This window comes from Bufo gargarizans, chromosome 5 (genome assembly GCF_014858855.1).
Source record: "Bufo gargarizans isolate SCDJY-AF-19 chromosome 5, ASM1485885v1, whole genome shotgun sequence".
NCBI classification, from domain to species: Eukaryota; Metazoa; Chordata; class Amphibia; order Anura; family Bufonidae; genus Bufo; species Bufo gargarizans.
Window position 1 is genome coordinate 417,094,145 of NC_058084.1, and position 27,064 is coordinate 417,121,208.

Sequence of the window (27,064 nt, forward strand, 5' to 3'; positions counted from 1 at the left end):
TTTTCAGACCGGGTGTATTTATACTCACATCATGTGACTGAGCAGGTGACACTTTGTTTACACACAGGGGGACCTTATTCAACTAATTATTGTGACTTTGGAAGTTAATTAGTTGGACCAGACCTTATTTAATTGGGGCGGTCCATCTCAGACGTTGATGGCATATCACTAAATATGCCATCAAGGTCAGATGGATGCGGGTTCCACCCCTGGCACCCACTCCTATCTCCAGAACGGGGCTACAAAAGTGAAGGAGAGTACACTTCCCATGTGCAGGTGCTCTCCATTCACTGCTATTGAAGTGTCACGATCCCTCCTGTGACAGAGGTTAGAAGATCTGAGAGACTGGCTGCATGTTAGGTTATCTGACAGTCTCTCTGTTTTTAGTGTTGTTGTTGGTAATGACCACACCTCTTATCTCAGGTGTAGCTTGTGGTCATTACTGCTCCTCTATTTAGTCTGGACTCACACTTCATACCATGCGGTTGATATTATCGGTCTGGAGTTGGTAGAGCTGGTGTGTTGTCATTATCTGAGTTCCTGCTCATCCATTTTCTATTGAAGATAAGTGTACTTCCCTTTGTATTTTGTTGTTCCCAATTGCTCGTTGTTTACTAGGCCTCAGGGAGACACTGGTTCATTCATATGGGAAGGAACCAGTGGTCTCAGACCCTGTCACTGCTCCTTGGGATATTCAGGGTTACTAGGGCCTAGATTTCCGGTGTATGAATATTCCCACCTTTAAAGGTATATTCATACAGACAGGAGTCAGAGCTAGGTTTAGGGTTTCCTAGGTGGTGACCTTTTCCCTTTCCCTAGCTGTGAGGCCTAGTTTCTGGTCATTTCCCTTCTGTTGTTATTCTATGTACCTCGCCTCCCCCTACATTGTGACAAGAAGCTTCAAAAATAGCCAAGCACAGTCCCATAGTGGTGAATGAAGAGCATAGCATGCATGCACAGCCACTTCTTCATTGACCTCTATGGAACTGCCAGTAATAGCCGAGCGCTGGGTTTTTGGAACTCTCATAGCGCCAAATAAAGAGTTGCCATGCTAGTGCAGTGTGTTGTACTTCAGAGCAGGGGGCCGTTCTGGAGATAGGAGTGGGTCCCTGGCATAGGACCTGCACCTATAGGACATTGATGGCATATAATAGCGTTATGTCTTCAATGTCTGAGATGAAACAACCCCTTTAGGGTTTTCAGAGCAAAGGGGGTGATCACAAATGCACTAATATCTTCTCAGTTAGGTTTTTTGTATGTTTCATTTCACTGTAACAATGTGGGCTATTTTGTCAAGTCCAATACATAAAAGCTAAATCCTAATCCATTCTAATTGAAGGTTGTAATGCAACAACAGGAAAAACATCAAGGGGGTGAATAATTTCGCAAAGCACTGTATCAGACTCCTTTCCTGCAGACCCCGCCTTCTGAAGTGTTCAATCAATCTGACAAAAATCCATCTTCAGAAAGTCAGCATTTCAACTTAACTGCGCTTCTATGACATCCCATTCTAAACCCACAGGACTTAATACGAAGTTGGCCTCACTTTGCAGCTAAGGGTGGGTTCTCACCAGCGTTATAAATTCCATTATAACAGAGTGATAACGGAATATACCGGAATTTTAGGACGGAATGCAAAACAGAACCCTTTAAGAGGCATTCCGTTTTGCTCCGCCCTAATACAAGTCTATGGCCACAAATGACGGTTCCGTTTTATTCCGTTATACATGACAGGAAAAAAAAAAAGTCCCGTCGACAAAATCTACAATAAAAAAGTAACAATTTCGGGAGGGTTTTTCTAATTTTAATGTGACTGTTAGGGGGTTTAAAGGGATTTTATGGTTGTTTCATATACAGCATAGGACATATATGCCCTGCAAGTAAAAACCCCATACCCTTTATGTGTCCTGCCACTCCAGCGCCATGCTGTGGTCCCTGCTGGTGAATGTAGCAGAAGAAAGAAGCAACAAACAGTAGAATATAATGACTCTGGCACTAACCCTTTCAATAACCGTGAGTTATTAACCCAAAAATGCAAATTCATCCATAAAAATGTTTTAGTTCGACTGATTGAGACTATTGACTAGAACACAGATATATCCAAAAACAGGAAACTAAGATGCTTCTATAGATCAAATTGAGGAATCCATTCATAAAGGTCACCGCCGGTCAACCACAAAGAGAACAGGAACATCTTTTGAGCTTTGTGCCTACCTGTAAACTGAACTAACAAGAGCGAGGAATAGGCAGAAGAGTCATTTGGGCTTCCCCCATCCTGGCTTGGCTAGATTGACAGGTCTTTCCCTAGCTGTGTATAGGAAGAAACCAGTAAACTTAAAGTGTACCTGAGTTTTCAAAAAATGTTTGCATAATGGCTGTGCTTTATTGTAGAATCATAACTGTGAAGGAACAGGTCTTTTTGGAGCTTCCCAAATGTCATCCTCACTTGGGCTGCAACGAGTACTCGATTAAATAGAGTAATTCGACACAAAAATCCTCGATACAAATTTTTTGCATTGAGGATTCATTTGTGTCACGTGACCACGGAGTGGGAGTGAAGCGCTTGTTATTACTCCCTGGTCTCCCGCAATGCGCTGTCCTCTTCTCTCAGAGAATACTCTCGGAGCCCTCCTCCCTCATATACTGCTCTCCTTTCCACTTGTTCTCGGTCACTTCATCACTTTCCACCGAATTAGTAGCTCAACCACCTTCCTCTCCGTTTAGTTTTCCCTACATACAGTTACATTGGGATAAGTCTCTCCCCCTTCCATGCCGGTAAAGCAGGGCTGCACAACCTGCGGCCCAGGGGCCACATGCGGCCCTTGATACCATTTTGTGCGGCCCCCAACCATCTGGTAACAGACATGCCTATGTCTTGTGGCTGCTCATATGTATTTTTCAGGTATTTCTCCCATTAGAGGGGAGTCCTGGAAGTGTAACTAGACATTAATGTTATATAATGTGTGTTCAATATGCCATAAGTGCAATATTTCAGTTGTTAATACACCTTTAAATTTTCATTTCGGCCCTAGTCATTGGTTTAGTCTGGCAATGTGGCCCCTAACCAGGAAACGTTGTGCACCCCTGCGGTAAAGTAACCTCACGTGACTTGTACGTCATCAGCTACCGCTGGAATATTATACACTACAGTAGTGCAAGGACTCCCCATATCCAAAATGTCCGTCTTCCTTCTGAAATGTCACACCGTCCATAGCCCTTCCCTATTGGTAGAATAATAGTCACGTGGCCTGTTTTGCGTCCTGCGCTGGCAGATCACAGTTGTTATGGCAGCGAGCACTCTAGGATCATGGAGCTATAGATAGAGAAGGCCATCGGACTTGTGTAAGTAATCCTCCTGCATGTATGGTTCTGTGCCCTGCTCCATCCAAGTGGTCGTCTGAGCCCTTCTCTGTCTTGTTACCTCCATTACACCTACTCCTTTAGTTACCACTAACATTCTTATAGAACAGAGGCAGCAGTCTGAGTGTGGAACTACAAGTGGAAGCATGCCTGTCTTGCTGGGACTTGTAGTACTATGCACCCTGCAAGCTACAGATTAGCTGCACAGCTACTTGGAATTCCTCCCTTGCACAAAGCTGATGGCACTGGGGGGGGGAGTGGAAAGCTGATGGCACTGGGGGGGGGAGTGGAAAGCTGATGGCACTGGGGGGGAGTGGAAAGCTGATGGCACTGGGGGGGAGTGGAAAGCTGATGGCACTGGGGGGGAGTGGAAAGCTGATGGCACTGGGGGGGAGTGGAAAGCTGATGGCACTGGGGGGGAGTGGAAAGCTGATGGCACTGGGGGGGAGTGGAAAGCTGATGGCACTGGGGGGAGTGGAAAGCTGATGGCACTGGGGGGGAGTGGAAAGCTGATGGCACTGGGGGGGGAGTGGAAAGCTGATGGCACTGGGGGGGAGTGGAAAGCTGATGGCACTGGGGGGGGAGTGGAAAGCTGATGGCACTGGGGGGGGAGTGGAAAGCTGATGGCACTGGGGGGGGGAGTGGAAAGCTGATGGCACTGGGGGGGAGTGGAAAGCTGATGGCACTGGGGGGGAGTGGAAAGCTGATGGCACTGGGGGGGGAGTGGAAAGCTGATGGCACTGGGGAGTGGAAAGCTGATGGCACTGGGGAGTGGAAAGCTGATGGCACTGGGGAGTGGAAAGCTGATGGCACTGGGGAGTGGAAAGCTGATGGCACTGGGGAGTGGAAAGCTGATGGCACTGGGGAGTGGAAAGCTGATGGCACTGGGGAGTGGAAAGCTGATGGCACTGGGGAGTGGAAAGCTGATGGCACTGGGGAGTGGAAAGCTGATGGCACTGGGGAGTGGAAAGCTGATGGCACTGGGGAGTGGAAAGCTGATGGCACTGGGGAGTGGAAAGCTGATGGCACTGGGGAGTGGAAAGCTGATGGCACTGGGGAGTGGAAAGCTGATGGCACTGGGGAGTGGAAAGCTGATGGCACTGGGAGTGGAAAGCTGATGGCACTGGGGAGTGAAAGCTGATGGCACTGGGGAGTGGAAAGCTGATGCACTGGGGAGTGGAAAGCTGATGGCACTGGGGGAGTGGAAAGCTGATGGCACTGGGGAGTGGAAAGCTGATGGCACTGGGGAGTGGAAAGCTGATGGCACTGGGGAGAGGAAAGGTGATGCCACTGGGGAGTGGAAAGCTGATGGCACGGGGCAAAGGAAAGCTGAGGGCACTGGGGAGTGGAAAGCTGATGGCACTGGGGAGTGGAAAGCTGATGGCACTGGGAGTGGAAAGCTGATGGCACTGGGGAAACGGAGCTGATGGCACTGGGGAAACGGAGCTGATGGCACTGGGGAAACAGAGCTGATGGCACTGGGGGGGGACTGATGCACTTGGGCTGATCGCACAAGGGGGAACAAAGGGTGTTGGGGACTGATTGCAGGGGGTCTGATGAGTTTTTATAAAGGAAAACAATCTATTAATTCATTTTTTTATTTTTAGAGTGCCTTTAGCTCTCCCCCACCCCAGTGCCTTCAGCTCTCCCCCACCCCAGTGCCTTCAGCTCTCCCCCACCCCAGTGCCTTCAGCTCTCCCCCACCCCAGTGCCTTCAGCTTTGTGCAAGGGAGGAATTCCAAGTAGCTGTGCAGCTAATCTGTAGCTTGCAGGGTGCATAGTACTACAAGTCCCAGCAAGACGGGGCATGCTTCCATAAATCGGTAGAATACTTGATTACTAAAATAATTGTTTACTGCAGCCCTAATCCTCACCCATATAGTGTTTCTGCTGCACAGCTAGATGCATTTCTCTCACAAGCAGGGGTCACGTCCCTTCTATGGGAATCTGCCAGTACTATATGCGGTGATCTCACTTCCCACTATGTTTGTTTTCTTCTAGGGAGCTCAGATAGCTGATAGGGAGGGAGAGATCACATTTACAGACACCCTGGAGCTTCTTTGCTCCTCAGAAGCAATGTAAAAACAGTTCTTCCATCAGGCACAGGATCTCAGCTGGCTCTGACATGCCCACATTCCTTTTTAATAAAGAAGGATCTAGCCTAACAACAGGTAGTGGACTGCAACTTAGGTGGAGGTGAGAATCCTAGTGGCCATGACTTTACAGCGTTTTTTCCAGATTGATGCAGGGAGTTTTTTTAGCTTTTTTTTTATGATTTAGAAATTTGCTAATTACACCACTCTATGAAATTAAATTGTGTGAAAGTAGTGATTATTTAAATGAGCCAAGAAGGAAGAAGCCCCAGTGACTCTTTACCGCTTCTCAGGAAAAACATGGTGCAAGAAGTAAGTAACATATAATGGCTACATGTGCGGTATACAGAAATTTAGGGACACCCTGTGCCACTGTCCAGAATCCACCTGCATGGGTTCCTTTAATACTCTTCAAAGAAGGCTCTATATTAATAATAATAATAATAATAATAATAATAATAAAAATGAACAAAACTGAGATTTATGTACCTATGTAGACTTAAAAAGCCTTACAAAATATACACAGCCAGACAGTGAAACGTCTGAAAGGTCCCTGATATTTACCACATCTTCTAATATAATTCCTCAATTTTACAACCACTTCCTAGGGTTCATAGTTACAGTAAAGGCAAAGGGGATAAAAAGGTGGTAGAGACTATAAAAAAGCAGCCACTGCGAGCTTAAAAAAATCCACTTCAGAAAAATAAAGCCCACAGACAACCCCTCAAGGCCTAAATGTCCATTTACATTAATTCCTGTGTTTAACTAGAAACTAAACAGAGAATTCGGCTTGGTCTGTTTTGCAATGTAGAGTCGTATGGCACAAATCCAATACTCATAATCAAGGCCATTAGTCAAGATGTTATTAGAAGCGCACGTTAGTTAGAAATTAAATGGTTGCAGCGCAGGTCAAGGAAAGATGACTCAATGAAGTACTGTAGAGCAAACCACTAATTTACTGGTTTAATATACTGGGAGCACAATAAAGTTGTGTGTTTTCCGTCCAGACTGAACTGCTGATCTGAATCTGTAAAAATGACAGCAATACAAATGTGCCAAAAGCAGGGAAACAAAATATCACCAATTAATATTTCATTTAAAATAAAAAAACAAGACTCGCTGCACTTCAGCAACGCATACAAAAAGGAGAATATTGATTGTGAAAAACCACGCGTTTCAAAGCCGTTAGGGACTCCTCCTTCAGGTCTATACAAACGGACACGTTCACTGGATGAACTAAAAAGCCAAGGAAAAAACGAGCGCTAAAACCCAGATGTAACGTTATAGAGACATGTGCCGCATACATGTAAATCCAATGTTAAAATAATGCATTTAAAGGGGTTGTCCAGGCTCTTTCTATTGATGACCTATTCTCAGGATAGTTCATCAATATCAGATCGGGACCCCCGCCGATCATCTGTTTGAGGAGACGGCGTGCGCAGTGTGCGGTCTTCTCTTCCTGCTCTCTGCGGTATGTCTATGGGACAGCAGCAGCGGACAGGGAGAGAGAAGGGAGACGGCACATGCACACTGCATACACCGTCTCCCCATACAGCTTATAGTCGGGGGTGCCGATCTGATATTGATGACCTATCCTGAGGATAAGTCATCAATAGAAAAAGCCCAGACAACCCCTTTAAAAAGGGAACTTGTCACCAGGTGTATGCTGCCTAAGGGCCACATATCCAGCTGTTTTGCTAAAATCAGGACTGAGCAGTTTCATCACAAGCAAAGTGAAGAAGTCAACCCAATACACTATGATCTCAGAAGTCCTGGTACTCACGATCTCCCAGTTCTCTATATTCACGAGCTGCCATCACTGTCAACCAGCGGAGGAACGGGGAGATCTGGGAGCTAAACGTCTACCGAGCTTGTGCAGTGTGTTGGCTTGCGCTGCAGCTGCTCAATACTGGGTCAGTTCAGGTAAGTGACGCAGTGTTTTCCTCAGGGTCTCGGTCACTAGTTAGAACACCATAAAACATGCATAAATTGTCAGTAGAATAAAAACCTATATTTGTAAAAAGTACATCTGTACATAATAAAAATTTTATAAAAATACTGGACAAAGTCCATAGAGGAGAATCAAACACATAGTTAGGTATTTTATGTCCGTTTTAAAAACCCTAAAATGATTACAGTATAAAAACATAAGCGATATGATCCGTTATAATAACCAGATAGACAATGTAGACAGAGGGGGGACTTGCTGGAAGCCCACAGTTAAAGGGGTATTCTGGTTATAGAAAGATATCCCCAATCCACACCAGCACTGTACTTGGCTATCTCCAGCTCTCCCATAGAAATGATTGGAGCAGCAGCGCGCTTTTCCGACCAACCTCTCAGTCCATTTCAGAGGGGTTACACTGGGTATAGAGCCCCCATTCTCGTGATCGGTGGGGGTCCTACCCCTGGGATAGGGGATAACTTTCTATGACCAGAATATCCTTTAAAATGGCATCTTAAGGTGTCCTAGTTACAAGCTCGCTACGAAAGTAGGTACATCCTTGAGCAAATGCTAAGTAATGTCTACGGCTGAAAGCATCCAAAGGAGACAATATGGACAATCACAATACATTAGTAAGTGCCTTGTATTAACTTTCTCTACATAATAAATGCTATTTGCTGAAGTGACAACCCTTTTAACCTAAGCACACTGCCTGCAAGGGTTTTACTGTAACTAGGTAATACAGTCCTGATCAAATGTTTAAGACCACTTGGAAAAAGGCAAAAAATCATATTTAGCATGACTGGATCTTAACAAGGTTCCAAGCAGAGCTTCAACATGCAACAAGAAGAAATGGGAGTGAGACAAAACATTTTTTGAGCATTCAATTTAATGAAAACAACGAATGAACTGAAACAGGCTGTTTTTCAGCTGATCAAAAGTTTAGGACCACACCTCCAAAAAAATAAACTAAACCCCCTCAAAAACAGAAATCCAACTTCCAAACATGAACACCGTAATAAGTAGCTCCGCCGTTATTGTTTATCACTTCCAAAATTCGTTTCGGCATGCATTTCCATGAGGTGAGTGGGAACAGTTCTCCAAGTGGTGAAGACGGCCGCACGAAGGCTATCTACTGTCTGGAACTGTTGTCCATTTTTGTAAACTTCCCTTGCCATCCATCCCCAAAGGTTCCCAATTGGATTTAGATCAGGGGAACACGCAGGATGGGCCAAAAGAGTGATGTTATTCTCCTGGAAGAAGTCCCTTGTCCTGCGGGCATTGTGTACTGTAGCGTTGTCCTGTTGAAAAACCCAGTCGTTACCACACAGACGAGGGCCCTCAGTCATGAGGAATGCTCTCTGCAACATCTGCACATAGCCAGCGGCTGTTTGACACCCCTGCACTTCCTGAAGCTCCGTTGTTCCACTGAAGAAAAGAGCACCCCAGACCATTATGGCGCCCCCTCCACTGTGGCGCGTAGAAAATATCTCAGGTGGGATCTGCTTGTCATGCCAATAACGTTGGAAACCATCAGGACCATCAAGGTTAAATTTTTTCTCATCAGAGAATAAAACTTTCTTCCACCTTTGAATGTCCCATGTTTGGTGCTCTCTTGCAAAGTCCAAACGAGCAGTTCTGTGGCGTTCAAGGAGACGAGGTCTTTGAAGACGTTTTTTGTTTTTGAAGCCCTTCAGTCTCAGATGCCGTCTAATGGTTATGGGGCTGCAGTCAGCACCAGTAAGGGCCTTAATTTGGGTCGGGGATCATCCAGTGTCTTGACGGACAGCCAATTGGATCCTCAGGCTCAGTGCTGATGAAATTTTTTTGGTTTTCCACTTGACTTTTTTGTTCCATAACCCTCAGGATCATTTAAGAAAATCGAAATGACTGTCTTACTGCGTCCCACCTCAGCAGCGATGGCGCGCTGTGAGAGACCCTGCTTATGCAGTTCAACAACCCGACCACGTTTCAAAAGGGAGAGTTTTTTTGCCTTTGCCATCACAACGTGTGACTACCTGACAGAAAATGACAATGAATCCACATCTTTGCACAGATTTGGCCTTTTAAAAGGCATGTGGTCCTAGAAATTTAGATCAGCTGAAAAACAGCCTGTTTCAGTTTAATCGTTATTTTAAAGCGAACCTTTCACCAGGATTTCACATAATAAACTATTACCAGTACCTTATAGATATCCTCATTGTGTTTCAATGCATTATTGTGCCGCTTTCCTGGGATGGATATTCATGAAAAAAACGAGTTATAAAGTCCTCGTCTCCAGCTCCTGAAGTCACGCTCCTGAAGTCAAGGGGGTAGCCCTTCCCTCACTCCGGGCTGTACCTCCCCTGCCCTAACCCTGCCTCTAAGTAGTGTAACTGACACCCGGCTCAGTCGCCGGGACCGCGCTTGTACAGGCGGCGCATGCGCCGTCGGACTCGAACGCGATCCTGTAACTGAATCGCGCGTGAGGAAGAGAAGACAGGCAGGCATCGGGGACGGCGCATGCGCGATTCAGTTACAGGATCGCGCTCGAGTCCGACGGCTCATGCGCCGCCTGTACAAGCGCGGTCCCGGCGACTGAGCCGGGTGTCAGTTACACTACTTAGAGGCGGGGTTAGGGCAGGGGAGGTACAGCCCGGAGTGAGGGAAGGGCTACCCCCTTGACTTCAGGAGCGTGACTTCAGGAGCTGGAGACGAGGACTTTATAACTCGTTTTTTTCATGAATATCCATCCCAGGAAAGCGGCACAAGAATGCATTGAAACACAATGAGGATATCTATAAGGTACTGGTAATAGTTTATTATGTGAAATCCTGGTGAAAGGTTCACTTTAAATTAATTGAATGCTCCAAAAATGTTTTGTCTCACTCTCATTTCTTCTTGTTGCATGTTGAAGCTCTACTTGGAACCTTGTTAAGATCCAACAATGGAAAATATGATTTTTTGCCATTTTTCAAGTGGTCTTAAACTTTTGATCAGGACTGTATGTGACTCCAATGCAGAAAAACCATTATCCACATGCAAATGAGCTTCTAAGTGCACCGAGCGTGGGCCTGATCTCTTCAATGCACCCAAGCACCTTTCTTTTTCCAGCTTTCCCTCTGCTGGAGATTGACAGGACCAGGCTTCAGGTAAGTCATCCTGTAATCTTGCGCTCCTGCATCGTTGGTTAAAACCTGGCGGATCAGCAATACAGCCATGAGGCCCTGGCAGGCCGAAACAGCTGATCTGCAAGTGAACAGAGGTTTCAACCAACGTTGCAGGCACAGGATTACAGGGACAGGTGAGATGATGTATCTGAAGCCTGGCCCTGTCAATCAGCAATATGGGGGCAGAAAGGAGTGGAGCTTAGTTGCTCCAAAGGGGATAAGGCCCATCAGAGGTGCACATAGCTCAATTATTTTATAGAATTAATTCATATTTACTTTAAATTATTTTATAGAAAATGGGTTCTCTCTGCAGTGGAGCCATGGATTACCTAATAAATGGTATGGTTTTAATCAGGAGAGCTAACCCTAAGTGTGCCAAGGTTAACACTCATTTTCCTGCTGGCAGACTCCCTTTAAGGCTGGATTGACATCTGCGCTGTTAACTCCGGCAGTCTGTTCCAGCAGGGGAACAGACTGCAGGAGTTCACCGTATTACACCGCCCATTCACTGTAATGGGATCCGGCAGTAGTCCGGTTATTTTCCAGCATATATGCCAACTTCTGTCTAAAAAGGCCGGCATGTAAGCCAGATACAGTGACCAGATTACAGTGCTGGACTTCACAACGCAGATGCGAACCTGGCCTTAGTGAGAATGGAAACTTCTGATCATTAAAAATTGGAAAAAATGAGGAGGGTTTGAACTTTGTACTGTCTTCAATAGTTTAAAGGCTGTGATGGCTCATGTGTAGCTCTTCTCTCTGATCTCCTGACCTTATAAACACTTAGGGTTGTATTACACCAACAGATTAACTGACATATTTTCTGAAATCATTGGTCAGATAAGTGTTTATGAGGTCAGGAGACCAAGATAAGAGCTACACGTGAGCTGTCAGATTGATTTTTCACCCTTGTATCTCAGAAACTACTTAACATTTTTAATAAAGATGTTAATAAAACCAAATAAAAAAAATATCCCAAAATGAGTAAAATGTGATCACTAAAAACAATGTCCAGAAGGTGTCTATAGACTTTAAAGGGGTTGTTCATTAAATAAGAATAAAACTTACCAATATACTCTAAATTCTGCCTGGGTGTCCCAATTACAGACCCCATCTCATGGTCCCAGGAGCTCCACTCCACATAAATGAAGAGAGCAGGCCGGCTCAGTTCATTAGCTAAACCAGTTCCATCCTCCATCATACCCGAAGTAGAGACAGAAAGGGGAACTGGCTTAGCTAATGAACTCAGCCAGTCTCCCTTCATACACCTCACCAAGACACAGAAAGCCTTGAAGGGGAGGTGCTGGGAGCAGGAGACGGGGTCTGGAATCCGGCACTGGCGCAGCATTTAGCATTAAAAGTATATCAGCAAGTTTTATTCATTTTAATTCGAGTAACAAATAACTACTTATTTCTCCAAAATAATACAAACAATATTAAACACGTGATTATACAGGGATCATCTGTTGAAGCCATTACACAAGTCACGCACTATGTAAATGATTACAGAATGCCTTTCAATATCGACTGGTGTTAAAGGGGTTGTCTCACTTCAGCAAATATAATTTATTATGTAGAGGAAGTTAATACAAGCCACTTACTAATCTATTGTGATTGTCCATATTGCCTTCTTTGCTGGCCGGATACATTTTTCCATCACATTATACACTACTTGTTTCCATAGTTACGACCACCCTGCAATCCATCAGCGTGGCCATGCTTGCATACTATAAAAGCACTTACTAATGTATTGTTATTGTCCATATTGCTTCCTTTGTTGGCTGGATTCATTTTTCCATCACATTATACACAGATAGTTTCCATGGTTATGACCATCCTGTAATCCATCAGTGGTGGCCGTGCTTGCACACTATAGAAAAAAAGCGCTGGGCTATTTGGTGGCTGGGACCTTGGTAGTTTTACCATCACTGATTGCTTGCGATTGCATGGTAGTAGTAACCATGGAAACGAGCAGTCTATAATGTCATAGGAAAATGAATCTAGCAAGCAAAAGGAAGCAACAATATATTAGTAAGTGCCTTGTATTAACTTCCTCTACATAATAATAAATGTGTTTGCTTAAGTGAGGCAACCCCTTTAAAGATGCATTAGAAGGGTTGTCCAGGATGTGACACTGATGACCTAGTCTCAGGATAGACCATTGATATCAGGTCGCCAGAAGTCCGACGATCATCGTCGCAGCGCCAGCACAACACAGCTCCATCCATCATGTAAGGGATGGAACTTATTCCATTCACTTCAGTGGGAGCAGCACTGCTGTAACCAGCTCTGTACACTACATAATGGGCAGAGCTGTGTAGTTCCAGCAGTGGCGCTACAAGTAAACAGCCAATCGGCGGTGGTGTGGGGTGTTGAACCCCACCAATCTGATATGCTGTTTCCTTAGCGCTAAATGCACAGCGCTAGCACTGTAAGGCCTCTTTCACACAAACTATACCGATTGTGTCAGGATCTGTTCAGGGAAAAATGGATGGTTTTCATGCAACTTCAGTCAGTCTTGTCTGCGTTCAGTTCTTTCCACGTGTGAAAAAAAACCTCAGTGAAAAACATTTAGCATCCAGATGCCTTCAGTTTTTCAATGAAGACCCATTCACTTCTATGGAACCAGAGTTGCGTGAAAAACACAGAGTATGGCCGCATGCACACGGCCGTTCTGTGCATTGGGGATCGCAATTGCGGTCCCTAATGCACGGGCAACATCCGTGCAGCGGGCCGGACCCATTCAACTTGAAATGGGTCTGTGGTCTGACCGCAAAAAATATGACATGACAAGAAACACCATGGAAGTAGTGTTCCGTGACTCCGTTCCGCGACTCCGTTCCGCATCTCCGGAATTGAGGACCGCCCAACGGCCGTATGCATGAGGCCTATAGAGCAAGCTGAGATTTTTCCTGAACGCAGAAATGAGGCATGAAAAACACATTGAAATGAATGAGTTAGGATTCAGTCCGGATGCTGTGCGCTTGCTCCACGCATCGCACCCGGACAGAAAACTCGCTTGTGTGAAAGTGGACTAAATGTACGATAAATGGTGCCAAGGGGTAAAAATTATCAGCTTTGGAAATAATTCACAAAAACCTTCTAAAAAATACAATCACGACCAAAGCTAAAATTAAAGTTACCTTTTTAAGCCCAGCAAAGCCTTCAGATTCGAGAAAGAAGAACGCGAATGGCATCAGGACAAAAAGACACAGATTGGAGAAGAGTGAAACGAGATTCCACAGACCTGAAATATTAAAACAAAACCATAATTTTTTTCTTATTTTAGAAAGAGAGAGATTTTATGGTAAATGGACAAAAAAAGACATCAGATTGTACCTGACAGTCTCTTTCTAACAAAGCTAGAACCAGCCCTGTACCTCACATGGATCCAGAGATCTCCTCATTCATTGCTCTGCTAGATTTATATCATGCTGACAGCTCAAGGGGAGTGTCCATTCTGCTGCAGCTAGCTCAGGGGGTGTGTCCATTCTGCTGCAGCTCAGGGGGTGTGTCCATGCTCTGCCCATCACAGCTCAGGAGGCAGCTGAAGGATGAAACTGAGCATGTGCGGCCTTCTCAGTGAGCAGGACAAAGAAATAAGAAAAAGAACAAACAGCAGGTGGCGCTATACAGAAACATTTTATTGGATAACTCTGTGGCTATGCTAAATTGTCAAGGGAGATAAGCCTCCACCGGCGGTGTCTATCAGCACCTTATTCCCCTCTCCCTGTTAAGAATCTGAGCCGATACTGCATGCATATGGAGGTGTCGGGAGGAACAGCTGTCAGCTGCAGACTTGACACCCAGCAAGAGGTTCAGCCACCTTTACTCGCATATGTATTGATTTCACAGAAAGATAACCGACAGACCATAATGTTTTAAGGTCTTTAGCAAAGAAAAGTACTGTAAGAAGAGGAGAAATATGGCATCTGATCGAAATCTAATCAAAAGTCCTAGGGCTTCAAGACGGGACAGAAATCACTGCAATGTCTAGGCATCAAGATACCCAGGGGGGAGATTTCTCATCTTCTTGTGCCTTTTTTATTGGTGTAAAATGTCGCAAACGTCATGTTTGTGACTTTTTAAATGCCAATTGCGTCAAAATTTGTCGCAAATGCCGTTTCTGTGTTGCCCTCGCCACTTTCTAAAAAGGGGGCATGGTGAGGGTGGGGATTAGACTGGGCAGGCAGGTCCCCCACATTTATCTTCATTTACGCCTGAAAACAGCTTGAGCTGCCATATATTTCATTCTGGCGCATAGACAGCTGACGTATGTGCCTAGTTTATGATGGGGCCTGCTCCTCATCATACATTAGTCACATCCTCTGGCAGCGCGGTGTAAAATGCTGATCTATGATAACCCTCCCTATAGTTTCTAACGAAAAGCAATGCTGGAGTGCCTCCTTTATATAAGGTATCATGCAAATGTAGTTTAAACACAGATTTCCCATACATCTTTGGGGCTTATGCTAACTAAGGCTACTTTCACACTAGCGTTAATGTTTTCCGGTATTGAGATCCGTCAAAAAACGCTTCTGTTTTGTCCACATTCATTGTCAATGGGGACAAAACGTAACTGAACAGAACGGAGTGCTCCAAAATGCATTCCGTTCCATTCTCATACCGGAGAGCAAACCGCAGCATGCTGCAATTTGCTTTCGGTCATGGGATGCGGAGCAAGACACAATAGAAAAAGGATCAGTCCCCCATTGACTATCAATGGAGTTCATGACGGATCCGTCTTGGCTATGTTACAGATAATACAACCGGATCTGTTCATGCAGACGGTTGCATTATCAGTAATGGAAGCAAGCGTTTTTGCTGAACCCTGCCGGATCCAGTAAAAACGCTAGTGTGAAAGTAGCCTAAGTTGAATGGTCAATATATGTAACAAACTATTGATAATCCAGGACAACATTCATTCGCATGCACAGGTTGAAATCATTTGTGTTCTTTTATTGCCATCTAGTGGCCAATGTTGGGACGACAACATTATAAATCCAAAAGTTTAGGAGAGGGTAAATCCACTCACAATAGGTCTGCACTGTACCTGTCGGAATTCCTGCAACAGTAAAACCTGTTGCGGAACTGAAAGTGCAACTGCCGCCGGTCTGCCGCAGAATTTACCCTCTGCATTGGCAAGGGTGAAATCTGCAACAGATATCAACAGCATCAATTACCAAGCTATGGATCTAAAATCAGCACCACGGGAAAAGTTGTGTGTGGATTCCGAAGCAATTTTTTTTTCTTGCAGCGTATGGATGTTATTTTATAAAATCTCATCCACTTTGCCAGAAAGGGCGCATTCACACGGCCGCAATGTATTTTGAGGTCCACAAACTGCAGATCCGCAAAACACAGATACCGCTTGTGCACGTTACGTTATTTGCAGAATGGAATGAGCGGCCCATTATAGAAATGCCTATTCTTGTCCACGATTTCGGACAAGAATAGGACATGCTCTATATTTTTTGCGGGTTCGCAGAACGGCGAGGGTGAGGACATCACACTGTGTGCTGTCCGCATCTTTTGCGTCCCCATTGAAATGAATGGAGGGGGATGTGCGGATGGCACCCTGTTATGGAGGGGGATGTGCGGGTGGCACCCTGTTATGGAGGGGGATGTGCGGGTGGCACCCTGTTATGGGGGGGGGGGGGGATGTGCGGATGGCACCCTGTTATGGGGGGGGGGGGGATGTGCGGATGGCACCCTGTTATGGGGGGGGGGGGATGTGCGGATGGCACCCTGTTATGGGGGGGGGGGCGCCATGTGCGCATGACACTGTTATGGGGGGGATGTGCGCATGACACACTGTTATGGGGGGGATGTGCGTATGACACACTGTTATGGGGGGATGTGCGCATGACACACTGTTATGGGGGATGTGCGCATGACACACTGTTATGGGGGATGTGCGCATGACACACTGTTATGGGGGATGTGCGCATGACACACTGTTATGGGGGATGTGCGCATGACACACTGTTATGGGGGATGTGCGCATGACACACTGTTATGGGGGATGTGCGCATGACACACTGTTATGGGGGATGTGCGCATGACACACTGTTATGGGGGATGTGCGCATGACACACTGTTATGGGGGATGTGCGCATGACACACTGTTATGGGGGATGTGCGCATGACACACTGTTATGGGGGATGTGCGCATGACACACTGTTATGGGGGATGTGCGCATGACACACTGTTATGGGGGATGTGCGCATGACACACTGTTATGGGGATGTGCGCATGACACACTGTTATGGGGGATGTGCGCATGACACACTGTTATGGGGGATGTGCGCATGACACACTGTTATGGGGGATGTGCGCATGACACACTGTTATGGGGGATGTGCGCATGACACACTGTTATGGGGGATGTGCGCATGACACACTGTTATGGGGGATGTGCGCATGACACACTGTTATGGGGGATGTGCGCATGACACACTGTTATGGGGGATGTGCGCATGACACACTGTTATGGGGGATGTGCGCATGACACACTGTTATGGGGGATGTGCGCATGACACACTGTTATGGGGGATGTGCGCATGACACACTGTTATGGGGGATGTGCGCATGACACACTGTTATGGGGGATGTGGCATGACACACTGTTATGGGGGATGTGCGCATGACACACTGTTATGGGGGATGTGCGCATGACACACTGTTATGGGGGATGTGCGCATGACACACTGTTATGGGGGATGTGCGCATGACACACTGTTATGGGGGATGTGCGCATGACACACTGTTATGGGGGATGTGCGCATGACACACTGTTATGGGGGATGTGCGCATGACACACTGTTATGGGGGATGTGCGCATGACACACTGTTATGGGGGATGTGCGCATGACACACTGTTATGGGGGATGTGCGCATGACACACTGTTATGGGGGATGTGCGCATGACACACTGTTATGGGGGATGTGCGCATGACACACTGTTATGGGGGATGTGCGCATGACACACTGTTATGGGGGATGTGCGCATGACACACTGTTATGGGGGATGTGCGCATGACACACTGTTATGGGGGATGTGCGCATGACACACTGTTATGGGGGATGTGCGCATGACACACTGTTATGGGGGATGTGCGCATGACACACTGTTATGGGGGATGTGCGCATGACACACTGTTATGGGGGATGTGCGCATGACACACTGTTATGGGGGATGTGCGCATGACACACTGTTATGGGGATGTGCGCATGACACACTGTTATGGGGATGTGCGCATGACACACTGTTATGGGGGATGTGCGCATGACACACTGTTATGGGGGATGTGCGCATGACACACTGTTATGGGGGATGTGCGCATGACACACTGTTATGGGGGATGTGCGCATGACACACTGTTATGGGGGATGTGCGCATGACACACTGTTATGGGGGATGTGCGCATGACACACTGTTATGGGGGATGTGCGCATGACACATGGGGGCACTATGGATGATGCACTGTTATGGGGATGTGTGCTATGACACATGGGGCCATTAGGGGGGCCTGCATAAGATGCTATATGTGTGAATGACACACATATAGCATATTATGCTGGTCCCCCTGACGGCCCTATGTGTCACAGCATTACTTTATTAATGTCCCTAGCCTCTGTACTCACTATGAATGCACTGCAGTGAGCGGGCCGGCCGGCGCATGACTAATGTCACTCAGTCAGTCACGCTCCTCCCACTTCATGAATGAAGCAGGAGCGCGACTGACGGAAGTCATGCATTCATAGGGAGTACAGAGGTTGGTGATTTTATCAATAGGAGTTTCAATAGGAGAGCGATTGTTTCAGCAGTAAAGAAAGACATCAAAATAATAAGGAAAAAATAGGGCTTGTCCCTTTAAAAAATAAAGCAACAAACAGTAAAGGGGAGTGATATACTTCCGTCTCTTACCCACAGACAGCATCTGCGCATTCTTGGCTATCAAACATATAAGGGGGAGATTTATCCAACTGGAGTAAAGCAGAACTGGCTTAGTTGCCCATAGCAACCAGATTCCGCCTTTCATTTTTCAAAGGAGCTGTGAAAAATGAGAGGTGGAATCTGATTAGTTGCTATGGGCAACTAAGCCAGTTCTGCTTTACACCAGTTGAATAATTCTCCTCCAAAAGGCTTAAAGGGATTGCAAAAGATTGGACAAATCAGGGACATTAAGAGACAGCACCACTATTGGCAGAGTCAGGTATTGCAGCTCAGCCCCATTGCAAGTTATGGCATATACAATCTCCGGGCACTGCCATATAGAGCACTGGACTCTGCCTGGGTCCTAAGTGCAATACATATAACAGAATATATTTATTAGCTGATTACTATCAGTGCATAGAGGAAAAGAAGTTATTATAACTCAGGGGGGTGAAACACAGAACTCCCTGTCCGATACTGACCATGGATCAGAGAGCCATTCAGCCACTGGATGTAGTAGCTCTTGGGGAATGATAAGAGGATCTCATTGCTGATGATGGAGAAAGGAAGCAGGAGCACGGCACCAGCCGAAACTGCCAGTGTGAATGTACTCAGGAACAGCCTAGGAGTGAAACACAATCCGCAGTTAATAGCAGCTACAATGAGGGGCTTATGGTGAAAAGAAACATCTATTAAAGGGGTTTTCCAGTATGTAGATAGTGATGACCTTAGGATCGGCGATCACTATCAGATCGGTGGGGGTCCCACAGCCAGCACCCCCACATATCAGCCGTCTCAGGCTGGCCAAAACAACGGATCTGTGGGCGTGCTGGGTGCTGAACCCTAAACGATCTGATAGGAATGACCTATCCTGAGAACAGGCCACTAATATATAAGTGCCGGATAATCTTAAAAAGTAACAGCTCCAGTCTAGAGAAGTAACCAACGGAGCGGTTCCACATCCAGATTTTATGATGCAGTTTCTGAATCCAAAGCCAGGAGTGGATTCAAAAAGAGGAGAAGACTTAGGCAAGGGCTACATGGCAACACTGGTCACGGCCAGGGTCGCTGGGTAGCGGTGATCCCATATAAATGAATGGGATTGACGCCGCAGTCGCAAATCCAATATGGCTGGATTTCTTGCGCCTGTCGCGGCGATCCCATTCATTTCTATGGGATCACCGCTGCTCAGCGATCCTGGCCGCGACCAGTGTCACCATGAAGCCCTTGCCTTAAGGTTGTATCAGACAGCCCAATTCTGCAGACAATTGTCCGAAAGGAAGCTTTCCTTCCCGGCAATCACCTGCTCACTAGTGGAGGAGACCGCTGCTATTACATGCAGCGATCGCCTCCACAGCATGGGGAGGAGTGATTGTTACGTCATTGCAAGTCCCCATGCTGTCTAGTTGTTTGTTGGCAGCAGATCATGATCAGACAGCACGATCTGCCACTGGCAAACTGATTTTTAGGCGTGCTTAAATATCACAATTGCCCGATGAACGACTGTTTGCTCATGGGGAGTGTCTGTCGCATCAGGTCTCTGCCTCTCGCTCCCAGCTGGAACATCACAGATCCCAGCCTCATTTGTACTCACTTCAATGCAGTGACTACTAATGAAGCTGTGTTGGATATGTTCGTTTGTTTTTTTTATAAAGAAATTATGTAACAGGCCTTCTTCAGGATTTGAACACGAAACCTTCTGTATGTCAGGCAGACGAGTTACCATTACACTACAGACCTGCTCTGCTGGAAGGATTACATTTTCTGTGCTTAAAAAGCTATTTTCTTCACAGACATAACACAAAATAAATAGTATATTACTGAAAATGAAAGGAAAAAAATAGCACCATCTACCAATCCCCATAAATAATATATTCACTATATTGTACAGCTTATTGATATTATGGGGGTACCAAATACTGTTTTGCGATATTTCATACTAAGGGTACTTTCACACTTGTGTTGTAACAATCCGGCAGGCAGTTCCGTATGCAAACAGATATCATTTGTACACAGATTCGGATGCGGATCCGTCTGACAAATGCATTGAAATTCCGGATCCATCTCTCCGGTGTCATCCGGAAAAACATATCCAGTATTTATTGTTTTTAGCATTTTTAAAGGTCTGCGTACTTGGTACCGCATTAATACATTTCAATGGAAATTAATGCTGGATCCGGCATTCCAGCAAGTGTTCCGGAATTTTGGCCGAAGAAAATACCGCAGCATGCTGCGATATTTTCTCCGGCCAAATACTGTAAGAGGAACTGAACTGAAGACATCCTGATGCATCCTGAACGGAATGCTTTCTATTCAGAAGGCATCAGGATAAAGCTGAAGTGTTTTTTCCGGTATTGAGCCCCATGTGACGGAACTCAATACCGGAAAAGATTAACGCTAGTGTGAAAGTACCCTAAGGATGTTACAGAAACTTTGGGTTGTCAGAGTTATTTTTATGTACTTTGTATGTTTCTAACTAGGCAAATGTAAGGGCTTTACCATGCACTTACTTAATCTACAGTGGCGCCTATCTGATTTCACCTAGGGTCACATGACCTGTTATGTCAGCTTCTCGCCTTGCTCTGATGATATTTTGTGCACAAGTCTGAGAAAGAAAATCTGTGTCCCCATGCACTGCAGTCTGCCCTGTGTCTCCCTCCCACTGGATTCTTCAGTAAAGTTGAATCCCTTCAGCAGCACACACTCAGGGCTGGAGGCTTTCCATAGTAGCTGCAGGCAGTTAAGTGACACAGGATCTTCCCTCCTCATCCTGCAGACACAGAGCTGACAGACTGGAGGAGTTCCTTAGAGCATTGCACAAGCAGAGGTAGAAGGAAGATCCTCTGTGTATCAGCAGTGTCATTGTACAGCTGGAACTTGTAGTCCTAAACATACAACATGCTGCTGAGTCTCCCAGCAGTCAGACATGTCACTCAGGGCAGCACTTGTATTCACTCCCTTTGTAGAGTAGGGGGAGGGGCAGAAATATACATGAGGAAAACCTCAGAGATTGTTGTTACTGCAGGAAAACAAAGGGCCAGAAGAGAACCAGGTAAATTAGGAAATAGAATTTGTGTTTGCATAAAACTAGCTTAGCTTAGTTATATATTGCTGACCATCAGATTTACAGTGCTATATACAGCACAGACCAAAAGTTTGGACACACCTTCTCATTCAAAGAGTTTTCTTTATTTTCATGACTATGAAAATTGTAGATTCACACTGAAGGCATTAAAACTATGAATTAACACATGTGGAATTATATACATAACAAAAAAGTGTGAAACAACAGAAAATATGTCATATTCTAGGTTCTTCAAAGTAGCCACCTTTTGCTTTGATTACTGCTTTGCACACTCTTGGCATTCTCTTGATGAGCTTCAAGAGGTAGTCACCTGAAATGGTTTTCACTTCACAGGTGTGCCCTGTCAGGTTTAAGAAGTGGGATTTCTTGCCTTATAAATGGGGTTAGGACCATCAGTTGCGTTGTGGAGAAGTCAGGTGGATACACAGCTTAGTCCTACTGAATAGACTGTTAGAATTTGTATTATGGCAAGAAAAAAGCAGCTAAGTAAAGAAAAACGAGTGGCCATCATTACTTTAAGACATGAAGATCAGTCAGTCCGAAAAATTGAGAAAACGTTGAAAGTGTCCCCAAGTGCAGTCACAAAAACCATCAAGCGCTACAAAGAAACTGGCTCACATGCGGACCGCCCCAGGAAAGGAAGACCAAGAGTCACCTCTGCTGCGGAGGATAAGTTCATCCGAGTCACCAGCCTCAAAAATCGCAGGTTCAAGAGAATGCCAAGAGTGTGCAAAGCAGTAATCAAAGCAAAAAGGTGGCTACTTTGAAGAACCTAGAATATGACATATTTTCAGTTTATTCACACTTTTTTGTTATGTATATAATTCCACATGTGTTAATTCATAGTTTTGATGCCTTCAGTGTGAATCTACAATTTTCATAGTCATGAAAATAAAGAAAACTCTTTCAATGAGAAGGTGTCCAAACTTTTGGTCTGTACTGTATGTTTTTTCATAACTCAGACAACCCCTTTTATGTTTTTTGCTTCATTTTTTTAGGAAAAATAACTGAATAAATAAATAATTTTACCATAAAAGAAAAAAAAAAAGCTGGAAAGTAAAAAATACTATTTTTCTGCCATCATTTTTTACAATAAAGATCATTTTACAGGTTTCAGTGAGATTTGAACTCCAGACCATCTGTACAGTAAACAACTGCCTAAACTACTCCTCTATAGAAAAGCTCTGCTGTGAAGATGTGATATTTTTGTGCCTTATAGTTTTACGGTTTTAGAAACAAAAGTATCTGGTATCCCTGTAATCATACTAACTTGTACAATATAAGGAACATATTATTTATGGTGATTAAAAAACATGGGGGGCACACGGTTTGCAAAAATTGCAATTCTGGAATACCCCTTTAAGGGCATGCATGTTATGGATTTTGCTGCAGATTGACTGTGGACTTGATTCCGCTGCAGACTTCAGTGTTTGAGTCAATGTTAGGCTACTTTCACACTGGCGTTTCTGGGTCCGCTTGTGAGATCCGTTTCAGGGCTCTCACAAGGGGTCCAAAACGGATCAGTTCCGCCCTAGTGCATTCTGAATGGATAAGGATCCGTTCAGAATGCATCAGTTTGGCTCCGTTCAGCCTCCATTCTGCTCTGGAGACGGACACCAAAACGCTGCTTGCAGTGTTTTGGTGTCCGCCTGACGATGCGGAGCCAAACGGATCCGTCCTGACTTACAATGTAAGTCAATGGGGACGGATCCGTTTTCACTGACACAATATGGTGCAATTGAAAAGGATCCATTACCCATTGACTTTCAATGTAAGTCAGGACGGATCCGTTTTGACTTAGAGTTTTTTTTAGAAAGAATAATGCAAACGGATCCGTTCTGACCGGATACAAGCGTTTGCATTATCGGTACGGATCCGTCTGTGCAGATACCAGACGGATCCGCACTGAACGCAGGTGTGAAAGTAGCCTTAGCTTTATCCTTAGGGCTCATGCAAACAAACTTATTTTTGGTCCGCATCCAATCGGCATTTTTTGAGGGTTGGATGCAGACCCATTCACTTCAACGGGGCTGTAATTTGCGCTCTGCAAAAACGGAAATGATCATGTTCATGAGCCCTTAGTCTTTTGTCAATGGCAACAGCCACAAGATGGGGTAGAACTGCAGGATTGCCATGATTGCTGGTCGTTTGTGGTCGGATGCTATGGGGCTGTCTGAAAAATTTGACTAAGTGCATCATTGCTTCCTACTAAGCTGAAAATTTTATCCCCAATAAATAGCAAGAAATTTTCTTTTATAGGACATCTGTTCCCTGAATATCCAAAAATGACATAACTCGTAGGTATAAATAATACAATACGCCTAATTACACTGCCAGAAACATCACAGTGCTAAAAGAACACATTTGTAACTTCTCTGGTCCTGTTCCCCACAAACCCTCTAAGGGCTCTTTCACACTTGCGTTGTTCTTTTCCGGCATAGAGTTCCGTCGTCGGGGCTCTATGCCGGAAGAATCCTGATCAGTTTTATCCTAATGCATTCTGAATGGAGAGAAATCCGTTCAGGATGCATCAGGATGTCTTCAGTTCCGGACCGGAACGTTTTTTTGGCCGGAGAAAATACCACAGCATGCTGCGCTTTTTGCTCCAGCCAAAAATCCTGAACACTTGCCGCAAGGCCGGATCCGGAATGAATGCCCATTGAAAGGCATTAATCCGGATCCGGCCTTAAGCTAAACGTCGTTTCGGCGCATTGCCGGATCCGACGTTGAGCTTTTTCTGAATTGTTACCATGGCTGCCAAGACGCTAAAGTCCTGGCAGCCATGGTAAAGTGTAGTGGGGAGCGGGGGAGCAGTATACTTACCGTCCGTGCGGCTCTCGGGGCGCTCCAGAGTGACGTCAGGGCGCCCCACGCGCATGGATGACGTGATCGCATGGACACGTCATCCATGCGCATGGGGCGCTCTGACGTCATTCTGGAGCGCCCCGGGAGCTGCACGGACGGTAAGTATACTGCTCCCCCGCTCCCCACTACTACTATGGCTGCCAAAGTAACACTGAACGCATTTTGAAGACGGATCACTTGCGTTTTTCCGGATCCGGCGTGTAATTCCGGCAAATGGAGTACACGCCAGATCCGGACAACGCAAGTGTGAAAGAGGCCTAAGGCTACTCTCACACTTGCGTTTTTCTTTTCCGGCACTCAGTTCCGTCACAGGGGCTCTATACCGGAAAAGAACTGATCAGTTTTATCCCCATGCATTCTGAATTGAGAGTAATCCGTTCAGTTTGCATCAGGATGTCTTCAGTTCAGTCGTTTTGACTGATCAGGCAAAAGAGAAAACCGCAGCATGCTACGGTTTTCTCTCCGGCAAAAAAAACTGAAGACTTGCCTGAATGCCTGATCCGGCATTTTTTCCCATAGGAATATATTAGTGACAGATCCGGCATTCAGAATACCGGAATGCCGGATGCGTCGTTCCGGCATGCGCATATCGGTAAAAATGTGAAAAAATGTACAAGACGGATTCGTCGGTCCGCATGACAAGCGGAGAGACGGATCCGTCCTTGCAATGCATTTGCGAGACGGATCCGCATCCGGATCCGTCTCACAAATGCTTTCAGTCAGACGACGGAACTGCCCGCCGGATCACACTGCCGCAAGTGTGAAAGTACCCAAAGGGTACAATTACATGCATGAGGCAGAAACTTCAGCAACTGAAATATATTGCAGTCCCATCCATCTGAATGGGGTTGCTTCTGCAGCATGTGCATGGGTTTGCTTAAGCCCAAGTTAGATGAATGGGATAATGGCAGAAATTTCTGCAATAAATTTGCTAAGTGTGCATATTCACTAAGAACCCTTGTCCGATATTCATTTTAAAAATGTTAATTTTGGCAATAACAGAAGAAGTATACTTACGAGACTCGATTAACTGTGACATCATCATCCTCCTGTTCATCTGTAACACAAAATGACATCTTACCCTTCCAGTCCATTGTAGATTAAAAAAAATATATATATGAAAAATGAAAGGACCTATTTAAAGAGGTTTTTCAGAAGAAAAATACTGATGACCTATTCTCAGGTTAGGTCATCAATATCTGATCGGTGAGGGTCCGACACCTGGTAATGGTACTGATCAGCTTTTTGGAGATGACACAGCCTCTTAACAGCAAACAAAGCAGAGTTGTAATGGTCACGTTTGGTATTGCAGCCCAGGTCCGTTCACTTGAATGGGACTAAGCTGCGCCTAAGGGTACTTTCACACTTGCGTTTTTATTTTCCGGCATAGATTTCTGTCCTAGGGGCTTTATACCGGGAAAGAACTGATCAGTTTTTGCCCCATGCATTCTGAATGGAGAGCAATCCGTTCAGGATGTCTTCAGTTCAGTCATTTTGACTGATTAGGACAGAGATAATACCGCAGCATGCTACAGTTTTCTCTCCGTCCAAAAAGTGCCTGAATGCCATAGGAATGTATTAGTGCCGAATCCAGCATTCAAAATACCGCAATGCTGGATCCATCCTTCCGGATGACACCGGAAAGACGGATCCGGCATTTCAATGCATTTGTAAGACGGATCAGGATTCTGATCAGTCTTACAAATGCCATCAAGAAATCACAACTAAGGCTACTTTCACACTAGCGTTCGGGGCTCCGCTTGCGAGTTCAGTTTGAAGGCTCTCACAAGCGGCCCCGAACGCATCCGTACAGCCCCAATGCATTCTGAGTGGATGCGGATCCGCTCAGAATGCCTCAGTCTGGCACCGTTTGGCCGTGCGGAGCCAAACGGATCCGTCCAGACTTACAATGGAAGTCAATGGAGACGGATCCGTTTGAAGTTGACACAATATGGCTCAATTTTCAAATGGATCCGACCCCCATTGACTTTCAATGTAAAGTCTGGACGGATCCGTCTGACTAACTTTCACACTTAGAATTTTTTCTGAAATATAATGCAGACGGATCCCTTCTGAACGGATCCCATCGTCTGCATTATAGGAGCGGATCCGTCTGTGCAGACACCAGACGGATCCGCTCCGAACGCAAGTGTGAAAGTAGCCTAAGACAATTACCCGTCAGAGGGAAGATAATAATGGGCGGTATATATTTACATGAATCGTGTTTACAGAGTACCACCAAGTCTAAAACGTAGCCTTTATTCTATTTTTAAAACAACCCCGCAAAAACAAATAAATGCGCAAAACAAATAATAGATGCGGTAGGGACACGGTGGTCCTGAGTCCTCCAAGGTTCTGGAGGGGACTGTTCTTCAGGTAGGGTTATAGCAATCGATTTGGCATCTTTCCCTAATGCTTACCCTTTGCTCTGATAATCCCTGCCTAAAGAACGGAATGGCCTCCCGATAGGGGCGATCCCGTTTTTAGGAACCTCCTGTACGCCCTAAGATGGCCCTGAAGACCGGTGACACAGGCAACACCTTGATGGTATGCCCAATGCTTATATAATGTGGCCTATTCTAGATACATAAAATAATAAATGCTCAGTACACACAGTTGTTATTCTA

The 27,064-nt window shown here is 45.5% G+C and overlaps 1 protein-coding gene across 1 annotated transcript in view; it reads right to left on the bottom strand.

The window, feature by feature from the left end:
* LMBR1 (limb development membrane protein 1) overlaps positions 1 to 27,064 on the bottom strand; it is a 145,946-nt gene that overhangs the window by 83,801 nt on the left and 35,081 nt on the right. The window contains exons 3-5 of the mRNA XM_044292685.1: positions 25,455 to 25,494; positions 18,970 to 19,109; positions 13,691 to 13,794 (exon numbers count right to left, since the gene is read on the bottom strand). Coding sequence (XP_044148620.1) covers positions 13,691 to 13,794; positions 18,970 to 19,109; positions 25,455 to 25,494 — 284 coding nt within the window. The remainder of the gene's footprint in view (positions 1 to 13,690; positions 13,795 to 18,969; positions 19,110 to 25,454; positions 25,495 to 27,064) is intronic.